The sequence below is a fragment of the Falco cherrug genome, chromosome 9 (genome assembly GCF_023634085.1).
Source record: "Falco cherrug isolate bFalChe1 chromosome 9, bFalChe1.pri, whole genome shotgun sequence".
Classification (NCBI taxonomy): Eukaryota; Metazoa; Chordata; class Aves; order Falconiformes; family Falconidae; genus Falco; species Falco cherrug.
The window spans coordinates 41876329-41897897 of NC_073705.1; the positions used below are offsets into that span (position 1 = coordinate 41876329).

General features: G+C 40.1%; 1 protein-coding gene across 20 annotated transcripts in view; it reads left to right on the forward strand.

Annotated features, from left to right (window-relative positions):
* The window catches only part of ANK3 (ankyrin 3), a 374167-nt gene that overhangs the window by 220264 nt on the left and 132334 nt on the right, over window positions 1–21569 (forward strand). For 12 of the 20 annotated variants that reach the window (XM_055721313.1, XM_055721318.1, XM_055721322.1 and 9 more), the window contains 7 exons: window positions 5467–5568; window positions 6054–6152; window positions 6532–6630; window positions 11643–11741; window positions 14828–15013; window positions 15574–15597; window positions 16803–16901. In XM_055721313.1, coding sequence (XP_055577288.1) covers window positions 5467–5568; window positions 6054–6152; window positions 6532–6630; window positions 11643–11741; window positions 14828–15013; window positions 15574–15597; window positions 16803–16901 — 708 coding nt within the window. The remainder of the gene's footprint in view (window positions 1–5466; window positions 5569–6053; window positions 6153–6531; window positions 6631–11642; window positions 11742–14827; window positions 15014–15573; window positions 15598–16802; window positions 16902–21569) is intronic. The other 8 variants (XM_027817139.2, XM_055721315.1, XM_055721319.1 and 5 more) reach the window with 1 other exon arrangement.

The following is a 21569-nucleotide window of genomic DNA, read 5'->3' on the forward strand; positions in this document are numbered from 1 at the left end:
CAAATGGAAGTAACATAAGTTCATCCCTTAAAATGAGGTCATTGCCTCCCCCCTCAACAAATGTTAGGCATGGTTAGCATCTTTTTGTTGGGACTCAAGCCAGAATGCATCCTGCTCCGGCACAATGGGAACCTGCTGGGGGTTTCCCTTCACAACAGCTACTGTTAAAGATGGAGTGAAAAACAAAACCCTGCTCCCAATGTGAAAAAAAAGACTGGATTTTTAATCTGAAAAAGAAGCCACTGTAAGCAGAACACAAAGGAAAGAGAGATAAGCATACTAAAAATGCCATCAGTATGGGAGGGGCCTGTGCACATTGGAAATAATGGCTTTGCACTTTTGAGAGTTCACTAAATAATACATATCCTCTGTTTTCTGAGAGGACCCCATCTAGTCTCATAGAAAAGCCAGGCCAGACCCTGGGGTGATGGTCAGTGAAAATTTCCTAATAGTTTTTGTCTTTACTCATGCTAAATAGTCTTAACTTCACTGGGAGCACTTGGAGAACAAGAGAGTAAATATGTATTTGTTAGTGTGAGTCAGCATCAGCATTTTCCGTTTTAAAATGGAGGCTTAAGATAATATCCAAGTGACTTGGGAGTTAGTCTTTCCTGTAATAGAAATATCCTTAACTCATGTAGCTTTTCCTCAAAATGGGGAAACAGTTTTCACATCTTACCCCTGCGTGTCACAGGTTGTGCCATCCATTATGTGGCAGGGCTGGAGGACCTTAGGGTAAAGAAGGTTTGGGAAACAGAACTGCTACCAGCATGGGTTATTCAGCCTCAGCCTTTTTCAGAGACGTCTCCAGGATGAAGGCTGTTGAAATGAGCTCCAGACTGGAAAACCTGTTGTGGGCTGCAGGCAGCCCACAATCTGCAAGCTTACCAGCCTGCTGTACATTAGAGAATTTAATTTTTATAGCATAGTACATTAAAGGGAAATACACAAATTTAAAAGAAATATACATTGCATAAAACCTGCATTCGTTAGCCAATCACCTGCATTTATGCATTTCTTAAAATTAGAAATAATCCCTTTTTTCTTCCAAGAAAGTATGGGGGTAGAGGGGAGAAGTCATACCATCTGTGAAGAAAAAAGCTTGATATTATGCATGCATCAGTACTGGTGCTCTCATAAATACACTGTTTATTAAATATTGTCTGAATAACCATTTCAGAACTAAATGCTGTGCACAGGATATGAGGTCTGTCTCTCCAAGAAGTGAAACACTTGCAGGAATCTTGAATTTTAATTGAGTCTGGGTATAGAGATTGAAAGTTTAGCATCCCCAGAGAGCACAAGAGGGAGCAGGGAAAGGCTTTGGGGACACAGCCTGACAACAGGGATCCTGTCCAAACGCAGAGGAAGGGCTTCAATCTTTGTGGCTGACTGCAAGAACATCTAAGATTCAGGGTGCTTTGATGTATGTCCCATGCCTGTTGTTCTCTTGATATTTGTCAAGACAGTAGAGAATCAAAAGCCGATTTTCATCTTCATTTCACGTTGGCATTGATTAAAAAAAAAAAGAAAAAAAGAAAGAAAGAAAGGGATCTGAGTAGATTGCTAGCTTACAGAATGCCTCTCTCCAGAATACTGGGGGTTAAGTAGTTAGTAATGGAGAAAATTTTTATTAGGCCCTGTTAAGGGAATTTCCTGCAGACGTGCTGGCTTTTCAGATGCCAGCTAGCGTGGAAGGTGGAAGTGGGTATGTCGAGAACAGATACCCACAGAGGGGGCAGTTACCTGGGTGGGTGTCCTGAGTGATGGCTGGAAACCTAAAATCCTTTATTCCCTTACTTTCCTTTTTAATGCATTTAATAACAGGTCCTTGATCAGTCTTTTACATGGGCTTCCAGGTACGATGGCAATTCAGATAAATAATTATTTAACATTATTGTTACGCTTGTTTGATCTTTTAAATCCATCGGTGATTAGAGCTTAGGCTTGATGCTGCTCCTGTCTGTGCAATCCAGAGGCAATTACAGGCTCTATCAGGGATTCCAAGAAGTTTTGTTTTAAATGAAACAATGCCAATTGGAAATGACATTTTTCTACTTTGCTGTGGTATTTAAAAAAACCCAAACCTGAACTGAGGCTTTAAATAGAAATGTAAAATTGAGAAAATTTTAGGTTCAGAAATGTGAAAGTTTTGGTTTGATGCTTTTGATCATTTTCTACTGACCCCTTTGCATAGCTTTTGTAAAAGTTGGATAGTGTTCATCAGTTCTTGTGGGTTTTGGAAATGGAATGTCTTAAAAACAAGGGTATTCAAGGCATTTTGCAAGGTAGAAAAAACTTGGAAGTCTGGTCTTTACCTAAGCAGGTCTGAAGTAATGCCTTAGGTATAGAGAAAGTGGAAGCTGGCAATGCTGCTTCTGAAGGAGCTGGAATTACTTTTGGTTTCCAAAGATATTGGTGCTCTCTTCTCTCTAATGTTATTGCTTGTTTCTGCTTACGGCAGAGACTGTAATGGATGGAGAGAATCCCAGAAGCCCCACTGAACTTTTTGCACAAGTGTACAACCTCAATCTGTTACCCTTCTGTGCAAATCTCAACATTTCTGTGCATGGTGGCCCAGAAAGGGTGAGTTAACCAGTGTGAGGTGAGTTAACCCTGCCTGAGGGCTTGGGAGCTTTAGCCAAAGCCAGAAAAAAAGGTTTTCCCTCTTCTCAGTGCACAGGGATGTGTTACACCCTGGCTGCCAAGGCTACTCATGGAGTTTCACACACTAGCTCACATCACGTTCAAGTAACTGGAAACCAGTAAGGTGGAAACTGGAAGTGCCAACTCAGATCAGCTGAGGTGTGGTAGAGTTTGTGTGATCCCTGGCATAGTGTCAAGTGGCAGCTTCTCTGGGTGCTTCCTAGCTGTCATTGTAGTGTCTGCGCATATTGGCGCTGCTTTTCTGTATGGTGCCCCTTGTGCTGGGAGCCTGTCCCTGCCTGAACAGCGAGTCCAGGCTGATGGGTGAGCTGGGTGCTGTGCCCGCACCCCACCAGCCCTGCCACACAGGTGGCAGCCCGGCTGATGATGTCAGTGATGCTTCTGGATATTTTGAGCAAAAGGAGTGAGTTTTGAGTGGTGACTGGCAAATGAGGGCATGCTTTTTGCTTGAGGGATTTCAGGAGTAGATTTGTGCATCACTTGCCAGCACCTGAGCTAGCTTGATCTGAAACATTTTTATATGTCCCCAGGCTGGAAGTGGGACCTAATATTTGTCCATCCTCCTGTTAGTGAGCAAGTGCTTCCAAAAGAAGTCCTGAAAAGATACAGGCATTGCTCTCCCTCTACGGTGAAACAGCAGTTAGCTGTTAATGTGAATACCAGCTATCACTCCTTCTGCCATCCCCCCTCCCCTCCATTTTGTCTGAGCAAACAAAAAGGTTTAAATGTTTCTGAGTATGAGCAGTGTTTCTTGTCTAGCGTGCATTAATGTGACTGGTGGGAACTGATTTTCCATAGCAAGCTTCTCTGGTGCATCCCTTCCCCACTCAGAAGCAGCTGTAAACAGCTGATGTTAATTATCGTCCACCTGCTGACTATGCCAAACAGACATGCCATTACACTGTGACAAAAAAGGCTCCCAGTCTATTAAGTCCTCCCTCATACCTTTAGTAATGCTGATAAAATGCTGACCTGTTTTTTACCCCAGTGGCTGCTGTTGCTAAGCACCGAGAATATGACCTGTCTTCTGTAATAATCTGCATTGCACAGTTCAGATGATCTTCCAAATGAAAGTGTTTTACCGCACCTCTCAGGGCAGCTATTCTTCCCCATAGTCTTTTCAGTTCGGACCATGTAGTTAGTAGCACACCTTGTTTTTTATAAAGCCTAATTAAGCATTTGTATTTGGTGACTGTTTTGTTGGCAGCAGATCGCAGAAGTTGATTTGTAATGATCACTGTGGTGTGCCTGGAAAATAATGATTAAGAGCAGAGAACGCTGTAAGGTAGTAAATTACCATCGCAAAGTGGAATGCCATGTGTGTAAAACTTGGGAGAAAATGAAATCCATAAGTAATTGTTCTGTCCTTGGAAGAGAGAGCTTGTTGTATTGAAAGTACTAGTAAAATAGTCTTGTAGCTTGTACTGGCACAAAGAAAGCAGAATCCATACCCACTTACCATTTTGCTGTCATTATGCCCAAGATTGCTTCATCAACCTCACAGGAAAGTAACTTCAGATGAGCTTGAAGCAATGCTCGAACGGAACATCCAGTTTACAGTAGTTGCATTGACAGGAGTGGAGAAAGATCTATAGCAAATCCAGAAAATGGGGAATAATAATAAAATTATAAGTAACTAAGCCTTGGTGACAGGGCGTTTTGTACTTCTCTCAGCAATTACTGCTTTCAATTTTTTCTATGAAGATATCTGTTGCACTCTTTTAGAACCTTGAGGGATCGTAAGGCACTTAAGGTTGTAGTGGTGTAAGCCTGTGATGAAATGATACTGGGCAGGGGGAAGAAGACTATTCCTGTTATACCAATAGAGAAAAGGACATAAAAAAAAATATGTTGACTGCCCAAGATGCCAGGGAAAGCATCAAAGATTATACAATTTGTCCCTCTTGAAAGCTAACCCAGTTCATTCCACTTGCTCCAAGGCAGGATCAGCATTATCTTAAACTGTCCTTGGTGGATATTTGCATAACTTGTTAAAACCCTCTGGGGATGGGAATTACTTTCAGTGACTCTTTCACGACTTAACCATCCTTTCTGCCATCCTTATGTTCAAGCTGAAGTCATCATAAAGCAAATTTGCACAGCTATCTTTAAAGTAAGATCTGAAAAAAAAAATAATAATTGCAGCTTAGATAATAGCACTGCACCTAGGGATTTATGGCTACTTCACTGAATGTGGGCAGATATTGTAAATATAACGTGCCATAAAATGCAAGAGGATGGAGAAGATAAAACTAAATGTAATCATATGTTAGATTTCAAAATGCCTTAATTTGTAGAACCGTGTTTTTTCATTCAGTAGTCCAGTCCTTCAATGTGGAGTATTTTGGATCTTTTAAGATCTGTTGTGTGAGATTTCACGGTACTGGTCTGATCCGTTTGGCTTGGACATTAAAAGGTTGTGTGGCACTTCTGGAAAGAGCAGAGTGGTTTCCATGGAGTCCTGTCCTGAGCCTCACCATGTTTGTCTTCCATGCTGTGTACCAGATGTGTCCCTGGCTACTAGCCTTGCATGTTAGACAGTACTGCATAATTCATTTTTATATATGAAGTCAAATCTTGTGCTGCCTAGTCAGGCAGACAGCCTATTTACACCAGAGAGTTTGCATAAGCAAGGAGTGCAGGATTTGACCCATATTTCATAAGGCAGTTTGGCATCCTTTCATGTCTAGTTAAATGTATGTACAATATGTTGTATCATTAGTAACTTCTTTGACAAGGGAATATATATTTTATACTGTGCTGCAATTTTTAATTGGGCCTTTTCATTTTTTCTTGCAGTCTGACACAAACGCAAGTTACCTGAGAGCTGCTCGAGCTGGCAACTTGGAAAAGGCTCTTGACTACTTAAAAAGTGGAGTGGACATCAACATTTCAAATCAGGTTGAAGAATATTTTGATCAAATTTCCTGGATAAATACCTTTCTCACTATTTCTTCAATCTCTCTTTATATTTGCACTTCATGTTGATGATACTTTCTGTGGATTCTGATGAGCCATGTTTACATGTTTTATCCAATTAAAATGGGGGGGTTACCCTTTTTTTTTACCCAAGACACAATTTCACTTCTATTTGGAGAATGTTGTGCTATTTACCGTTATCTTTCATTCCATTTGTATTACATCAGATCATGAGACAGCACACAGAACTTGAGACCCAGAGCTAGTATTTCCTGACTTAAATCATTCTCTTTCCTTATAATCTAGTTCTTGTAAAGTTTACATGACAGTGGGTTTTGGAAGCAGTTCTCTCACTGGGATATAATAATTTGTCCCTTGATATGTTTGCTATGCTGGAAAACCTTTGTCAATTTTTCCCATTGCTTTTCTTCTTTTCTTTTCTTTTCTTTTTTTTTTTTTTAAATCAGAATGGGTTGAATGCTCTCCATCTTGCTTCCAAAGAAGGACATGTAGAAGTTGTCTCTGAACTGATACAGCGAGGTGCCAGTGTGGATGCAGCGACAAAGGTCAGTCAGGCCTATCTAATTGTTATCTTGTTCACATTGATGGCGTGGGCACAGGGTGTCAGCCAACTGACAGACATTTCTGCAGCACTAGTTGCCCATCTTCCACTGGTGGAGTGGTCTCAATAACTCTTTAATAGAAACTTTTTAGATTATAGTAAATGCCACAGGTTACTAGGGATGAGATTTACTGAACAAATTGTAGATTCCTGTCTTGGTTTCTGTCCATGTCTTCTAGATTAACTTACCCATTAGAAGTATTCAGTAAGAGTATACCATTGCAAGAAATACTGTATTTTAAAGTGGAATATATTCTTGATAGTATTGTCATGTATTCAAGCTCAGGTTTCGTATTTTCAAATATCCCTGTCTCTCACTCCAGAAAGGAAACACAGCATTGCACATAGCATCCCTCGCTGGACAAGCAGAAGTAGTCAAAGTGTTGGTGACAAATCGGGCCAATGTCAACGCACAGTCTCAGGTAAAGTGATATTTCCCTGTTCGGTACTATCAAAAGCTTTGTTGATATTAAAATCATTCTACACTTATAAATGATAATATTAGTAGGTGTATTTGTCAGATCTCATTGTGTTAATACTGGTCCCTGAAAATAGGGTTTAATAGAGTCAAGAAGATGAATGTAATTCTGCTAACATAAAAAAAAAAACCCAAACTAACCTCCTTTGTCACCTGTTCCACACACGTAGGTAACCAACATCAGGTGCAAGGAAAAAGTTGAAACACACAGCTGCCATTTTATTACTGAAGTAGGCATTCTAGTGAGTGTAGTGCTGAGTTCATTCCCACCTTGTAACTCAACATACAATTAAAACTTCAAATTCTTCCAGCTCTCCCCCTTCTGCTCTACCCCTTGCCAGGTGGTCAGAGTGTACCAAGAGGCATCATGGACATACCAAGACTTGTCCTCCCCCACAGGCATGACAGCACAATGAAATCCCAGGTTGTGTTCAGGTCTTTCCCCACATAGAATGTCACCCATCAGTAGGGATTAATTCTGAGTTGCCCACCTCATTCATCAACAGAGGAAACATAGATATGACATCTGTTTTAAGTTGTCCACAAGCCACACACCCCTGGAGTTGAAGGAAGTGGAGGCACATCCAGGGGTGTCTGCAGGGTACTGGAAGTGGTTGTGTAAGTCAGCCCAGCAAAGCATGTACCCTTCCACCTTAGATCTGCCCTCCGGTGTCCTATAAGCTGCTAATTGTTACAGAGTTAGAAGAGATACTGATAGAACAAGACAGTGAGAGAGAACTTGTTCAAATTAAAAGGATCCTGTTTTGCATAATTCAGTGTCTCAGTCTTAATTGAGCTCATCCCCTTTCCTTGTACAAAGAGGTACTGCAAGAATATGCAGAGCCTTTAAGTTTGGTCAAGTCCTTTGAACGAATATTTAAGTCAATTACAGAAAATTTGAAATAAGGGAAAACAGTACTGCTGTTAAGAGCAAAGCAGTCAAATGAGTCAGAGAAAAACTCTGGCTCAAAAAACGCATAAACCACAGATTGTTGAAAACCAGGTGCCTGTGCCATAGGAGGTGTCCCTGCATGCCTGCCCCATTCCTGTTCTCCCTTCTGAGGGGCTGGCTGGTAGGCAGTGTCAGAGAAGGGATCAGATTAAGAGATTGTCATCTTATCTGGCCCAGAATTGCCATTCTTCTGTATTACAAAGATGTGGGCATGATAGAAAATATTTGCTAAAAAGGGATATTAAAAACTTTACATTTTAAAGAAATACGGCTTTTTCTTTGGTCTCTCAAAGAATATGAACAAAATGTTTAAAAGAATCAATTTCAAAAAATGTCAGTTATTTATGATTTCTGTTTCATGTTTCCTTCACCTGGACAAAGAAAATAGGCAGCTCAGTTCTCCTTTCTTACTCTTTTATACTAGCTAGATACAGCAATATTTGTTTTCAGGCACCATATCATTTTTTTAAGAGAACAACAACAACAACAACTAGTTTTAAGTAAAATCTTCCATGTCTGTTAGGAAGAAAAACAAAGCAGAAATATTTCCAGTGGTTTTCCTGTTAAAGAAATTAAGATGGCTTTCAAAGGATCTTTTCTGCTTGTGTTTGAGAACTTGTGTATTCAGCCCTGAAACTAAAAATTATCTGAGATTGTAAACATCTTATATAACTGCATTGTCCAAATACCCTAAGGTTTTGCCACATTACCGGTATTTTGCTATCTTATGAAAATTAAAGATTTCCCTTGCCCCCATTGTGGATGCCTTTGACATCTTTGCTTAAGACATGTGTATTGCCATTCTGCACCAATATCTGGCAGTGAGATACCCCAGCTGGGGTTAGTCTTTTTGGGAGGTCCCTGGAGCTCTCTGCTACCAAACTGCCTCTGGACCAGTTTTGTCTGTGGTGCTGAGCATCACTTGAGACTTCCTAAAGCTTAGAATAAAGTTCTGCTGAATTTGTCATACCCACAGAGAGACTACCCAAAGAATTTTTTTGTTTTCTTTTGTTTTGTTTTTCTTTTTTATATTGACCCTATTTTCTGTGAGTTTGGCTTTATCTCCTCTTCCCTTGAAGGTAACAGCTCTACCCTGCTGACAGCACCAGTGTTAGGGACGTAAGGTTTTCTTTAACCAAGTGTTCCTATCCTTAAAAAGAAAAAAAAAAGTTATTTTTTACTGAGTCTGAATTTTGTACCTGTTCTAAGGGCTACTTATTACTACTGAAGATAGAATACTTCTCTTAGGCTTGTGGCTCTCTGGCAATTTCAGCCCCTTTTTTAAAGAGAGAAGAAAAAGCAAAGTATGGGGAGGAAAGATGTTGAAAACCCTACAGTAATTTAACACAGAAGAGAAGGTTCTGCTCTGTTTCCAAATGCTAACAACACTTAGTTCTGAGAATTTTTGCCTGTTATTTTCTGAACTAATCATTAGGAAGAGGTTTTCTGCTTCCTTTCTAAGTGCAAATGTTTGAAACTAAAAAAATTAATCTTTGTTTCCAGCTGAGTTAGTAAATAGATATTGAGTATGTTGTGAAATGATAGGGGAAATGCCATACTCTGCTGTTCACTATAATAGTAACCTGTAATGTGACATATTAGGTATTTTAGCAAGCGCTTTCAGGCTTCTTTGTTTTTCATTAAGCAGAATTTTGACTCTATGATAACTAAACTGTTAGGTCTTGGTTCTGAAGAGTACATTAACACATTGCTAACTTTAGGCTTTGGCTCTGGTAGGATTTCAGTGCCTGCTTTATGCTTGTAGCAATGCTTTCCTGAATAGAGACCAAATTATCAAAATACTGGAACAGTAACTGACCTTGCAGCCTGTGCAAGCCTTGTAAACATGTGGTTTCACAGCTGCTTAGCGTCTTGTTGATGGTAAAGTTCCTCATGGATCAAACATCCAGGTCACACCATTTCCTCTCCAACTGTCCTTTTCTCTGACCTGCTATTTGTCTCGGCTGCCGGGGAAGCCTGCATGCTCGGCCTCGGGTCACCTGGGCTCTTCTGTGTGCTCTGTGCTGGAAGTGTGCCCTGCAGCTCTGCCCTGTTGCTGTGACAGTCAGATGTCTCTCAGCTGTTTTCACTGCAGCTACTGTAACTCAGCCAGAATTCACTGCTATTGGTTTCTCAATAGGGAAATGGGGAATTTCCCAATAGGGAAAGCGGGGTTATGGTTTCCCTTCACCTCTCCAGAGCTCGGAATGTTGATATTCTTTCTTTGATGCAAATATATGGCCAAACTCTTCTCAGCTCATCTCTGTTTGGCTCCATAGGTTTCCTGGGAAATCTAGGTCAGTGTCCTTTGTAACTGCTCTAGCTGAATTGCTGAGCTGTTCCCCCTATGCCTTCCACCCTGTCGAAATGTCTGCCCTGGCCACATTGCAGACATGAAACGTCAAACCCAGTGATATGGAAGCACTTCCTGAACTTTTCTGTTATTTAAGGCAGATGAAATCTCTCTTCCATTTTACTTGTTGTTTTTAACTAGCTCTTACCTCCGGTTTTATTTTGTATTTATTTTCTTCCTTGTCCTCCCCACCCTCTCAAGTAATCACCAGAAGCGGTGTGTGGTAGAGCAAGAGGTCTGGGGGGATCTTAGGAGGGAGCAGCTGAAGTGGGAAGCTGCTGCCCCCATTGCAGCTGACCGTGTGAAGTTTACTTAAAAGAAGCCTGAGGTTCACAGAAATCACGATGCCATGAGATCTGGAAGATAGTGAGAAGAAGACAGTGCCCTAACAGAGCCCAGTGAAACCAGGAGGCCAAAAGGTTTAATGGCATCATCACCCTTGCTGGTACCATAAGGAAGGAAAGGGATCAGGCAAAATGCAGCAGTGGTATGTCTGACTAATTCTGGAATGCCAGGATAGATCAGAGGAGAAAGGGATTGTTGTTCTTATTGCTGATGCGGCTTTGGTTGCTTTTGCAGTGCCAAACTGCTTAGTCAATAGTATATGGACCTTTTAATTTGTTACTGTAAGATGTATTTACCACTAGTTTACAATTCTGTTAGACCGAGGGACATGCAGTGCTATACAAAAGTAAAGCAATTTCATGTGCTTTATCAGCAACTTTATAAATTCCTTTAGAGGTATCTTGATCCCAGGACAGGTTTCATGACTTCGTTTTGCTGTTTTTGGTTTTGTGAGTGATGTCAAAGCTGTGAATTTCAGAAATGCCTAGAACAATAGCGAAAAATACATTGCCTTAACGTTAGTCGCTAAAAATTCAATTCCTGAAAGGCTGTGACCTGTATACAGTAAAGACAAAAGTATTGACTGTGAGGGGAAAGCACTTGCCAAAGAATGAGTTAAGCTCTGCAGCCTCTGATACTTGTATTGCATTGATTGAAATCGCTCGCTCAAGCATAATTTGAGAAATGCTGTAATGTGGTTGGAAACACTGATAAACCTCTGTCTCAAACTACTGAGAAGCAACGATTCTCAGATCTCCTGGTGCCTGAAATATGAAGTAGCTCAGTGACCACAGGCAGGCTATGCTCAGAAGGCAGCTCTCTGAGGAGACAAAAGGCATAAGTAGCTGGCACAAGCGAAAGAGTAGTCAAAGCTAATGGAAGGAGGCGAAAAAATTGGAGAGCATTCTGAAAAGCCATCGCTTTTACTTTTGCTACAGACTTGGATTGTATTTGCCTGTCCATTTTGCATTTCCATTGCTGTGGCTGCATTTACTGGGAAAAATAACCCATTTCTACCAAATGGTCTGAGCAGACTGGTTTTTACTTTAACTTCACAACAGATATAAAAGGAAGTATTCTTGCTTGGCTGTGGGAATTGTATCGGGTCAGCTGAAGGATTTCACTGTGTCCTTTTAAACAATATTATCCTTCTCCTACCTTCACTTAAATCAAGGGAGATCACACCATCAACTGGCATGTATGCACACAGTTTATTTAGTTTCCTCCTAATCTACCTGAGTTTTGCAGATTTGTGGTATGTATGAAATGTTTGTGGAGTGTTTACACTCTTGCTTTCCTATTTCAGAATGGTTTCACTCCACTGTATATGGCAGCCCAAGAAAACCACCTGGAGGTTGTGAAGTTTCTTCTTGACAATGGTGCCAGTCAAAGCCTTGCCACAGAGGTAAAAGTTTGAATTTCACACTTTATGAACAAAGTAAAACATGCTTCAGCAGTGACTCTTGCCAGCTTATATCAAGCTAATCTTTTATGTTCTTTCTGCAAAGTGTGCTAATGAATACTGAGTAACTGGCTTTTCAGCAATTTAAACCATCTTTTGCTATTTCTAAAATAAAAAAATGACTTTAACTAGAAACAGTTCTAAAAATAGATGTGTTCTTAGTCATAACTGGTAATCTTTCAGGGTAAGTGCTCAAGCAGGGAAGCTGTGTGCATAATATAAAACTTCTCTGTGCTTTCATTAAAAATAGTGAGTAATGTGGAAGGCAACCATAAAGCAAGAACAAGTGTTTACCTGCTTTGGAGCCAGCCTGGGATATCAGGGAAAACCCAGGGTTACTTAGCGCTTGGAGCATTTTCTGAACTACATTTATTGCCATGTTGGTACCCTCTCTGTAACACCTAGTTATCCCATCTGGTCCTGCAGTGATAATTTCAAGCTGACAGAAAGATGCAAGGTCTATCCTTGAACATGGTCTGTGGTCTTTCCAGAACTTCTTATTTTTTGTTTTAGAAAGTAATTCTAACTCAAATAAGGCAAACTGGAAGAAAAATAAAAAAGCAGATATATTAATAGTCATAAATATACTGCACTGAGATAGGTTTTTAATCTGATGAATTTTCAGTTGTCTTAATTCCAGTATTTTACTACCAAAACCAAAAAAGTACTTCAGTATGTGCTCTCTGTAATATTTATTAAATTATGATCTCTCTAGCTGAACTGATTCCATGAAGGAAACAATGTTTATTTGAAAAAGTCCTACTTTTTTGCAAAATATGAAATGCAAAATTAGTTTAATGCATCCCTGTACCTCGTACCAACTTTTTACTTTATACTGGTTTTAGTTTTTTGGGTTTCATTTTGTTTTTTTCTGGAGTGTGCTTTGCCCTATGTTTTAAAGTGTGCTTGCTAATTATAGTATTGATATCATGGTATTTGCTTGCAATTGCTTTTTGTGAGTTGGCATCTTCAGAGAGCATGTGGTGGAAATGTGTTCTTGTCAGTGCTAATACTCTTGGTCGCAGTTTGCTTGGTCTTGGTACAGTGGCCTCTGCACACACTGAAATGATGGGCAACTCTCATCAGAGTTAAGAAACTGGGATGATGACACCAGGAGGTGGCAGCTGTTCTGGGATTGCCATGAAGTGCTCCCTCCCCTTTGTCCAATGCCTTTTCCCTCTGGAAAGGAGAAAATGTGTTCCTTTTTTTTTTTTTTTTTTTTTAATATTATTGTTACCAGTGTTTTTAACAGAAGAGAAAGCCCGATGAGAAAAGGCAGTGTAGATGGCCAAACCACTTTTCTCTGTAAAGCAGCTGACTGCCGCTGCCATTGGCTGTGCAAATAGACCAGGAAGCCAACATCTCCTGGGCACTAAGGCGTGGGCTGTCGAACTCGAGGTTTCTCCAGGCAGGAGCCTCTGTATCTGCAGGTACAGTGTAGCTGTATTGCCAGAGCCCTCTTGTGGGGATGCTCACAGAGTTTTTTGGCCTTCAGAGCTACACAGCATTTTCCACACACTGCCCTGCTCTCTGCCTACACTCTGAGGCTGTGCAGCTGTTCCACCTTAGGAGCCACTCGTGGCCCAGGACCACAGCCCAGAGCCCTGCCCCACTCCTGGAGGATGGTGAGCCAGGGGCCAAGGGGAAGACTGTGGTTAAACGGGTTTAAAAGAAGTAATGAAATAAAAAAATCTAGTTAGTACCCAAAGAATTCAGGTGATTTTTCTTTTTTCTTTTTCTTTTTTTAATGTCCCTCCCAAAATTTTGAAAAGAATGCTCATTAGCAGAACTCCTCCTGTTTCTCCTAAATTGAGGCCTCTCTGTTTGGTAAGCCAGAAAGAGAAATTCCTTACTGAAAACATTATTTTTAGTTCAAGAAGTTAACACCTGAACTCTGCTCTTTTGACTTAGGGTAAGGACCTATGTTTTCCTGTGTCATTGCTACACTTTTATTTCACACTTACCCAGTTTCATCATGACAAGTAGTTCAAAAGTGAAAGAAGATGTTTACCTGCTAAACTGTAAAGAAGTTTGGTAATATAAGCTTTGGATATATTGACCGAGAGTCAAACGTAGTAAATATCACAAGTAGAACAATACACATTTGTGACTTTTTGAGTGATTTATGGGTATTATCTTGGAGAAAGCCAAATGTGTTCCTGGATTGGGATGCCACTTAAATGTTTGGAAATGAGCAGAATCTAAATGACAACTCTTTCATTCTTTAGTTTTCTAAGAATCCATAAAACTAAAATTATAATAACATCTCAGACTGTACTTTTCATGTGTTTGAGGAATGCACTCTAAGATCTGTTAAGAAGAAATCTGTTTTTCAGGTTTCTTATTCTGCACTACTTTGGTTGGCAATTTACTAGTCTGAAATGAAATAATTCTAAGAGGATTGTTCACCACATCTATATCATTTTTCTTAAATGGAAGTTGTAGTAAAATAATTAGTGTATTGAGAGAATGTATTGTTCACATTCAAGTATTATAAGAATTTAAATCCACATATATATTGAAGGATAGAGCTGAAGTGTTGTTGGTTGGTTGTTTTGTTTTGTTTTTCCTTAAAAAAATACAGATTATAACCTATATCTGTGGGGGGAATGGATGATAATTTGCTATGGAGACACCACTAACAATTCTAATTTTAATATTTCAGCTTTTTATACCTTTTTATATAATCATACACTTTATGATACACACAGTTATTTATGTAACTGTTTATTTCTGAGTAATTTCACACTTTTTTTCTCAAGTCTCAGTCATTTTTGTTTGCTTCTGCTTTGTAATTTTATGTTTAAGTCTGGAGTGCCAGATAGGTGTTTTGAGCATTTCAGGCCTTGTTCACCAACACTTTACGCCAATTTTAGTGTCATTGCAGGGTTCTTTTAAGTTGCACCATGTTACACTTTCCATTTGGATTTGAGCCAGTACTGTTAATAATGCTGAAATGTCTTCCCTTCTGCTTTCTGCCTCCTGGAAAGCTTGGAACATGTGTTGAGAGTCTCCATTGTATGTTGCAGGATGGTTTCACGCCTTTGGCAGTAGCTTTGCAGCAAGGTCATGACCAGGTGGTTTCATTGCTGCTTGAAAATGATACGAAGGGAAAAGTCCGTCTTCCTGCCCTTCACATCGCTGCTCGCAAGGATGATACGAAGGCAGCGGCTCTGCTCCTGCAGAATGACCACAATGCTGATGTGGAGTCAAAGGTCAGTTGTAAAAAGAAAAAAGGTTTGATATTATTAAGTGCTGACCACATGTATTACATCCAGTGAAATTTCCCTTAGTGCAAAGTATTTTGCTGCAGAGTTACACCTAACTTTCTCTTCTAGTGTGTGATTAAGAATAACGTTTCATTTGCTTCCTTTGCCTCTTCCTTCCCCGTTCCTGTTTTATTTAAATCAGGGTTAATTTCTCATGTAGAAACTTTGCAAATGGAAAATAATAAGCAAAATATTATTAGAATTATTTGTTGCGAATGAAAGCCACTCCTGCAGTGGTGTGCCTATAGGTACTGTACAATTAAGTCATTTGATTAGTTGTTTGTCCAATTACTACTTTAAGAACTTTGGTAAACATGTAACAATTAACATTCAAAATACTTGATCATTCAGCTTCCATTCAGTCGAGCTTCCTTTGTGCGCCGATTGTGCTGTCATCTGAGCTGCCATGCCACGTAGCAGTCACGAAGCTTTTTGCATCCATATCACCAGTGGTGAACTAACCGTTCATTTTTTCCCCCTCTTTGCTTCCAATTGTGTTAACCTAGATGATGGTGAATAGAACAACAGAGGTATATATAAATATATATATGCATCATCACTCCTCCATGACTTAGTGCTGCTGCATCATTTCTTCCTCTTCCTTTTTGCATTGCCTTTTATAGGATAGATACATGCTTTAGATTAAATGGAGTAGCATGTGCTAGAGAAGACTGTAGTTTAGATAGCAGGGCTTTCTGCAGCTGAAACTAGGGCTTAAAAGTAAGAGTAAGTGTTCTGGGGAACTGCCCTCATAAAAGAGCCATATTACCCAAGATGGAGTTTTCAGGGATTCTCATGGAGCATGTTTATCAGATGTGTTAAGAGCTGCAGACAACCCTGTCATGTTGTGCATCCAGGTCTGATTTTAGGCTTCTGCATGACACTTACCTTGATGGTGTCAGCAAATAGAATGATCTGAGAGTGATTTTATATCTGCAAGACTTCCAAAGCAAGGCAGTGGCAGCTAGCATGGCTTGCTAACAATTTAGAAATGCATATAGTTCCCATAAGGTTTCATACTTTGCAGGACTGATGGAATTGCTGCATGTTTTAGCATTATTTTAAAAGGAAGTAAAACTACTTAAATATGAAAATAAGTTGCTGAAGTAATTTTATCACTAAGGCATCCTCTAATTAGGGTGGTGTCTGAACATAACCCGATGTGATTGCCCACAGTGGGAGAGTGATCTTTATGGTACTAACCCTTGGAAAAAAAAAAATCCATATTAATAATTTAAAATTGTCTTTGATGTTGTTTTCATTTGCATCTACTTTGAATTTATAAAAAACAGTTATCAAATACCATTGAATGGTTTGTAGCTGAACTTCTGTGAAGAATCTCTAAGAGATTTAACTTGCAAGACTGACATAATACCAATGACAACTAGATCTTTCTAGTTAGAAATTAATTTCTCATAAAAGACAGATCATTGCTTTAATACTCAAATGTTTTGCTGTTGTTTTTCTGGATTAACTGAAAGTTTTATCCTACTTCTGGTCTTCTAGAATAATTATGTTAATTTTTTTCCCCTCCTGCATAGCAATATGATTTTATTTAGACTCTCTGAGAGTCTATAAATAAATGTCAGTGAATGAAAACTAGTACAGAATTGGAATGGTGACTTGCAGCAGACTCCTATTACTAGTTTTTGTCAGTGATGTGATATAAATTCTAGAGTACTAATGAGATATATAAAAAAAAAATGGATCTGTTGGTTTTGTTTTGTTTTTCCAGAGTGGGTTCACTCCCCTCCACATAGCTGCTCACTATGGAAATATCAATGTAGCTACGTTGCTGTTAAACCGAGGTGCTGCTGTGGACTTTACTGCAAGGGTAAGTGTGAAGTCTTAGTTATGCTTAGTTTGCTTAATCATCACTTTGAAACACTTCTCCGGTGAAGGTATAGAAAGGTAAGTTGCTCGTGCCAGCTGAGGGGCCTGGCCTGACAGCTCTTGCTCTGTTACCATACAGTGTTAAAGGGGTTTTCCCTGGGCTGCTGAACTGGAGCTGAGATCTAGTCCTCATCTTTGAAAAACTGTTTTAATCCAAAAGGCTGCTATTTTCAGAGTTAAAGTGCTGCAAAAGGTAAGCTGGGTGTTTCAGAGAGATAACTATTTTCACCTGTAGCTTTAACATATGGCAGGAGTGCTGTCCCTGTTGAATTACCCTCAACATGCAGTTGTTTCCAGTGAAGACGAAGTGCAGGTGTACCAGAGAACAAAGTATCTGTGCCTTCACTGCATATGCAAGAGTCAGATGATACATGTGTAAAGGAGATCTGACAAACTGGAGAGGCAGAAATTGAAGTGTAGAGATGGAGGGGAGTTGATAATGGCAGCTGTATAGCAGAAACCGTGGCAGAGTGGGGGAACTAACCCTCCTGATCCTGTAAGCTGTGCATCAAAGTCATGGCACAGCCCAGGGAGTGACAGAGTAATTCCTCAAATGTATAAAAAACGATTGGAAGCCAGGAGGGAAACGGTATGGGCTCTCCTGGTGTCCCCTAAGTTCATTCTGGGCTGGATGGGGAGCAGGTGACCGGTGGCTTCAGCTGCACCTTTTTGCCTGGGGAGTGGGTCCATCCCCCCACAGGCAGCTGGACCACGCTGCGAGCCCAGTGCCAGCAGAGCCTCATGTCACAGCCTGGGCCAAAGTTTGACCTTATCTGCTGTCAAGGGTTGGGTCTGTTGGGAGACCAAAGAGGAATATTAGAGTGAAGGAGTGTGGTCATGGTAGGGAGGATGTGGGAACAACAAAATGTGAGCAGGAGAAGCAGTAAAGGGCAGCAAATGACAAAAGGAAGTTATATATAGTTGGAAGAGTAGGAAAACAAAGAAACGTATACGGGCAGGGATACAGCAATATATGAAGGGCACAGAAAGAGGTTGTGCCAGGCATGAGACCAGAGACAAAAGAAAGGCAAATGCAGAGGTAACACAAAATTTAATGAGCCAGGATGGAGGGCTAGAGAATGGTAGGGTAGAGAGGACATGGGCAGAAAGCTAATAGGTGCTGTAAGAATATGCAAGGCTTTAAGAAGGGAAAAGAAGGGAAAGCAGGGAGAGTGACTAGGAACATAGATTTAGATAGAAAAGGGGCTAACATTCCAAATAAGATTAGTGTTGGAAAATGCTGGAACTAGAACTTTCTACTGAAGTTCTTAAAAATTCATTTGTTCATTATCTTCTTCAGTAATGGCTTGGGCTGTATGAATAAGATGATGCCTACGGAATTTCTGCTGACACACAGCCAGGAATGGTTGTCATTACAGAAAGCATGCAACAGAACAAGGAAACACCTTGAAATTTGTAGTTGAGAACCGATCAAACTCTTGGCTAGAGAAAACACATATTTCTCCTGTTGGTTTCTCCAACAATCTACCAACCAAGAAAGAGAAGGAACTGTCTGTGTTAGTTGTTCACTGGCTTGTGTGTGTGATACGGTTTAAAAGAAAATAAAGCCCAGAAAAATAAATTTGATTTCAGGTTATTCCAATGTATTTCTGGTACAGACTGAAAAAAAAAACCACCCACCCACCCACCCAACCAACTAAACAAAATAAAACAACAAAAAACCCCCACAAAATCCAGAAACCAAACAAAAATACCCACCAAAATGAAACAAAATAAACTCAGTCTGTGCAAGAATTTGGCGCACCACATATTACCAAAACAAAGCCAGGGAGGGGATGTGGTAGTGGTCCCTAGGACAGTAGGGAGAGAAACTCAGGAGAGCAGGAGGCATTCAAACTGAAGGCAAATGCTGACTTAAGAGTAAATAGGTATAAACTGGCCATGAATAAATGTTGTCTAGAAATTTAGATATTTAATATTAAGTATTGATAATTAATGTTATTTAATTAATAACTGTTTGCTAAATAGTATTAAATGTAAGTACCAATATTCTGGAGCAATATTTCAATTAAAGGAGAAAAATAAATAAAACCCCAACATGTATTCAGGATATTTATGAGGGGAATTATGTGGCATGGATTATTCAGCAGCTCCTTTTGAGAGATTTTGATCATGTATTGTCTTTTACAAGAGGAAAAGTACTATACTACTGCTTAGAGCATTTGCCACATAACAAAAGCAAATTGTAGTATTTTCATTTCAGATAGTTTGTATATCTAAAAACTTCAATGCTTCTATAGTTAAGAAAAATATAGTTACATGCAGCAAAGTGATAAGCATTGCAAACCCATGAAAACAATAAAATAACACTGTGTTTATTTAGCATAGAAACTACTCTTTTACTTAGAGGAGTTCTCACATTTAAAAGCCCCCAAAACCCCAAACAGTTCTTTTTTAGAGATTGTATGTGATTAATAAGGGGAGTTGAGGGAGGGTATAATAGTGTGAGAATAGAAATTTTCAATAAAGACAGACGCAGAATGTCTTTCTTAAAATATAAGTAGGAGTGCAGGTGAAAAGTGTTGGTGCTGGACACTATTCATTCGACACAGCATCATTCAGTGATTTATTAATGAAGATAAATCAAACCAAAGCTAAAAGACCCTGTTACAAGGCGTGATCCAGTACCTGCTAATGCTGGTGAGGAGCACGAGCAGATGTTGGGTCAAGCTGATAACTGAGTATGAAAACATAAGGGTCAGCTCTCATATATCCCCCACAAATGATGTTTTCCAAATCACACTAATCCCTAAATGTATTTCATGCTATTGGCAAGAGAGAGGTCCCGGGTTAGGCCCAGATGAAGTTCACAAGCTAAGAGTAGGCTTGGGGGTTAAGGGTTTCTGGGAAGCTTCTGACTATGCGTGCTTTGCTCTTACTGATAATGTTGACCTCTTATTCCCAAGTCCTTAAACTGACGATATTGGAGCATTAAGGCATTTCAACCAGTCATAGGCTTTAGCATTCAGTATTTGACAGGCTCTAATCACATGAGCAAGGAAGATGAATGGGGTCTTGAGTCAATTCTTTCCCATCCAGAAACAAGATTAGGGATTAGCAATACTAGTATGTTAGCAATTAGCAGCGTTTGGTATAAGTACCACTAAATATCATCTGCCTGTGCTTGTTTTAATAAAATAATAAATCTTGGCCTTCAGCAGCTCTGTTCAGGTTTAAGAGCACCAATGAGGAGCACATATAAAATAATGAGGCCATCCTCCCCTCCTCTTCAAGATCTGGACATTCCAAGTTCTCCCTCCATTAGTTGTCATCATTAGAGAGAGGCAAACTGCTCATATAGCTGGGGAAGTGCAGATGCAATGACATCAGCCCGAAAGAGCAGCGGGCTGATGCTGTGACTCAGAGCACCGAACGGCTTGTTTGTGCTTGTGATAGCTGGGTGGGGCATCCAGAGAGCACATCTCTGCTGTATGGTGGTTGCAAATCTAGATAAAGTAGCTGTGACAGAAGGAATCGTAGCATAAATAACAGTAATATGGAGTTGAATTTTGTTCTTTAGTGTTTATCAGACTGTGGGTAATGAAAATGCTTCACAGAAAGATGAGTTAGAGTCTAGTAGGGCAGTGAATTTGTAGGCAAACAGACCACCCGTGTAAGTTGAGTGTAAAGTACAATTATCAGCACCAGGTAACACCAAGCCCTTGCTTGATCCTTGATCACTCAAACTGCAAAACAGGTAGAGGTACCCATGGGTGCAGCCTGCCTACTGCCACCTTATTGCCTCTTGTTTTAATTTCTGTAATCAGTATCCATGACGTGCTGTCTCCACTCTGGGGGAAGGGCCCTTATTTGAGTTGTTGACAATCTAAGACAAGCTACAGAGCAAAGATATGGAAGGGCTGTAACCCAACTAAAATCATACTATGTGTATATACTTTAGCCTTCAGAAGTAGAAAGAGTGAACTGTAGGATGGGGTTGTCAAATGTACTTTATTTTTCCTTTGTTCTTGTTAAATATGAATCAACACTACTTGTCTATCTCTCAATTTATGTTTAAACTATTTAGGCAAGTATCCCGGGGAGAGATTTGAACAAGCACAGAGGATTATGGCAACAGAAGATGCTTGTGTGGATGGGGCAACATGAAGGCAAATGTGTGAAGGGCAGAATAAATAGCCAGCTCCCACCATCAATGTAGTGAATGTGGGAAAGGGTGGAGAAAATGTGAATGGATGTAGGATGAAGGCAATGCTCTGAGCCTTAAGTACAAGGGCAAGTGTGGTGAAAAGATGAGTTGGTGAAAGGATGTAAGAAAAAGGAGGACAGACTCATGGCAGAGGAGATCTCTTCAGCTGCTGTGTTTTCAACACATTTCTGAGATGCCCAAGGGAAGAAAGGAGTGCCAGCAATGAAGGCAGGGAAAGAAATGAGCTTGATGATGTCTCTTAGTGTGTGGACAGAAGGTGAGCAGTGGTGCTGTACTGTAAGTAAATGATGTCCCCAGTGATGTGTAGTAGCAGCTGCTCCCTTCACCCCCACTGGTATACACCTGCCTGCCTCTCAGCTGTCATATACTCCCTTGTTCCCTTCTTCTACTGTATCTAAGAAAAATAGGCATAGCTCCAGG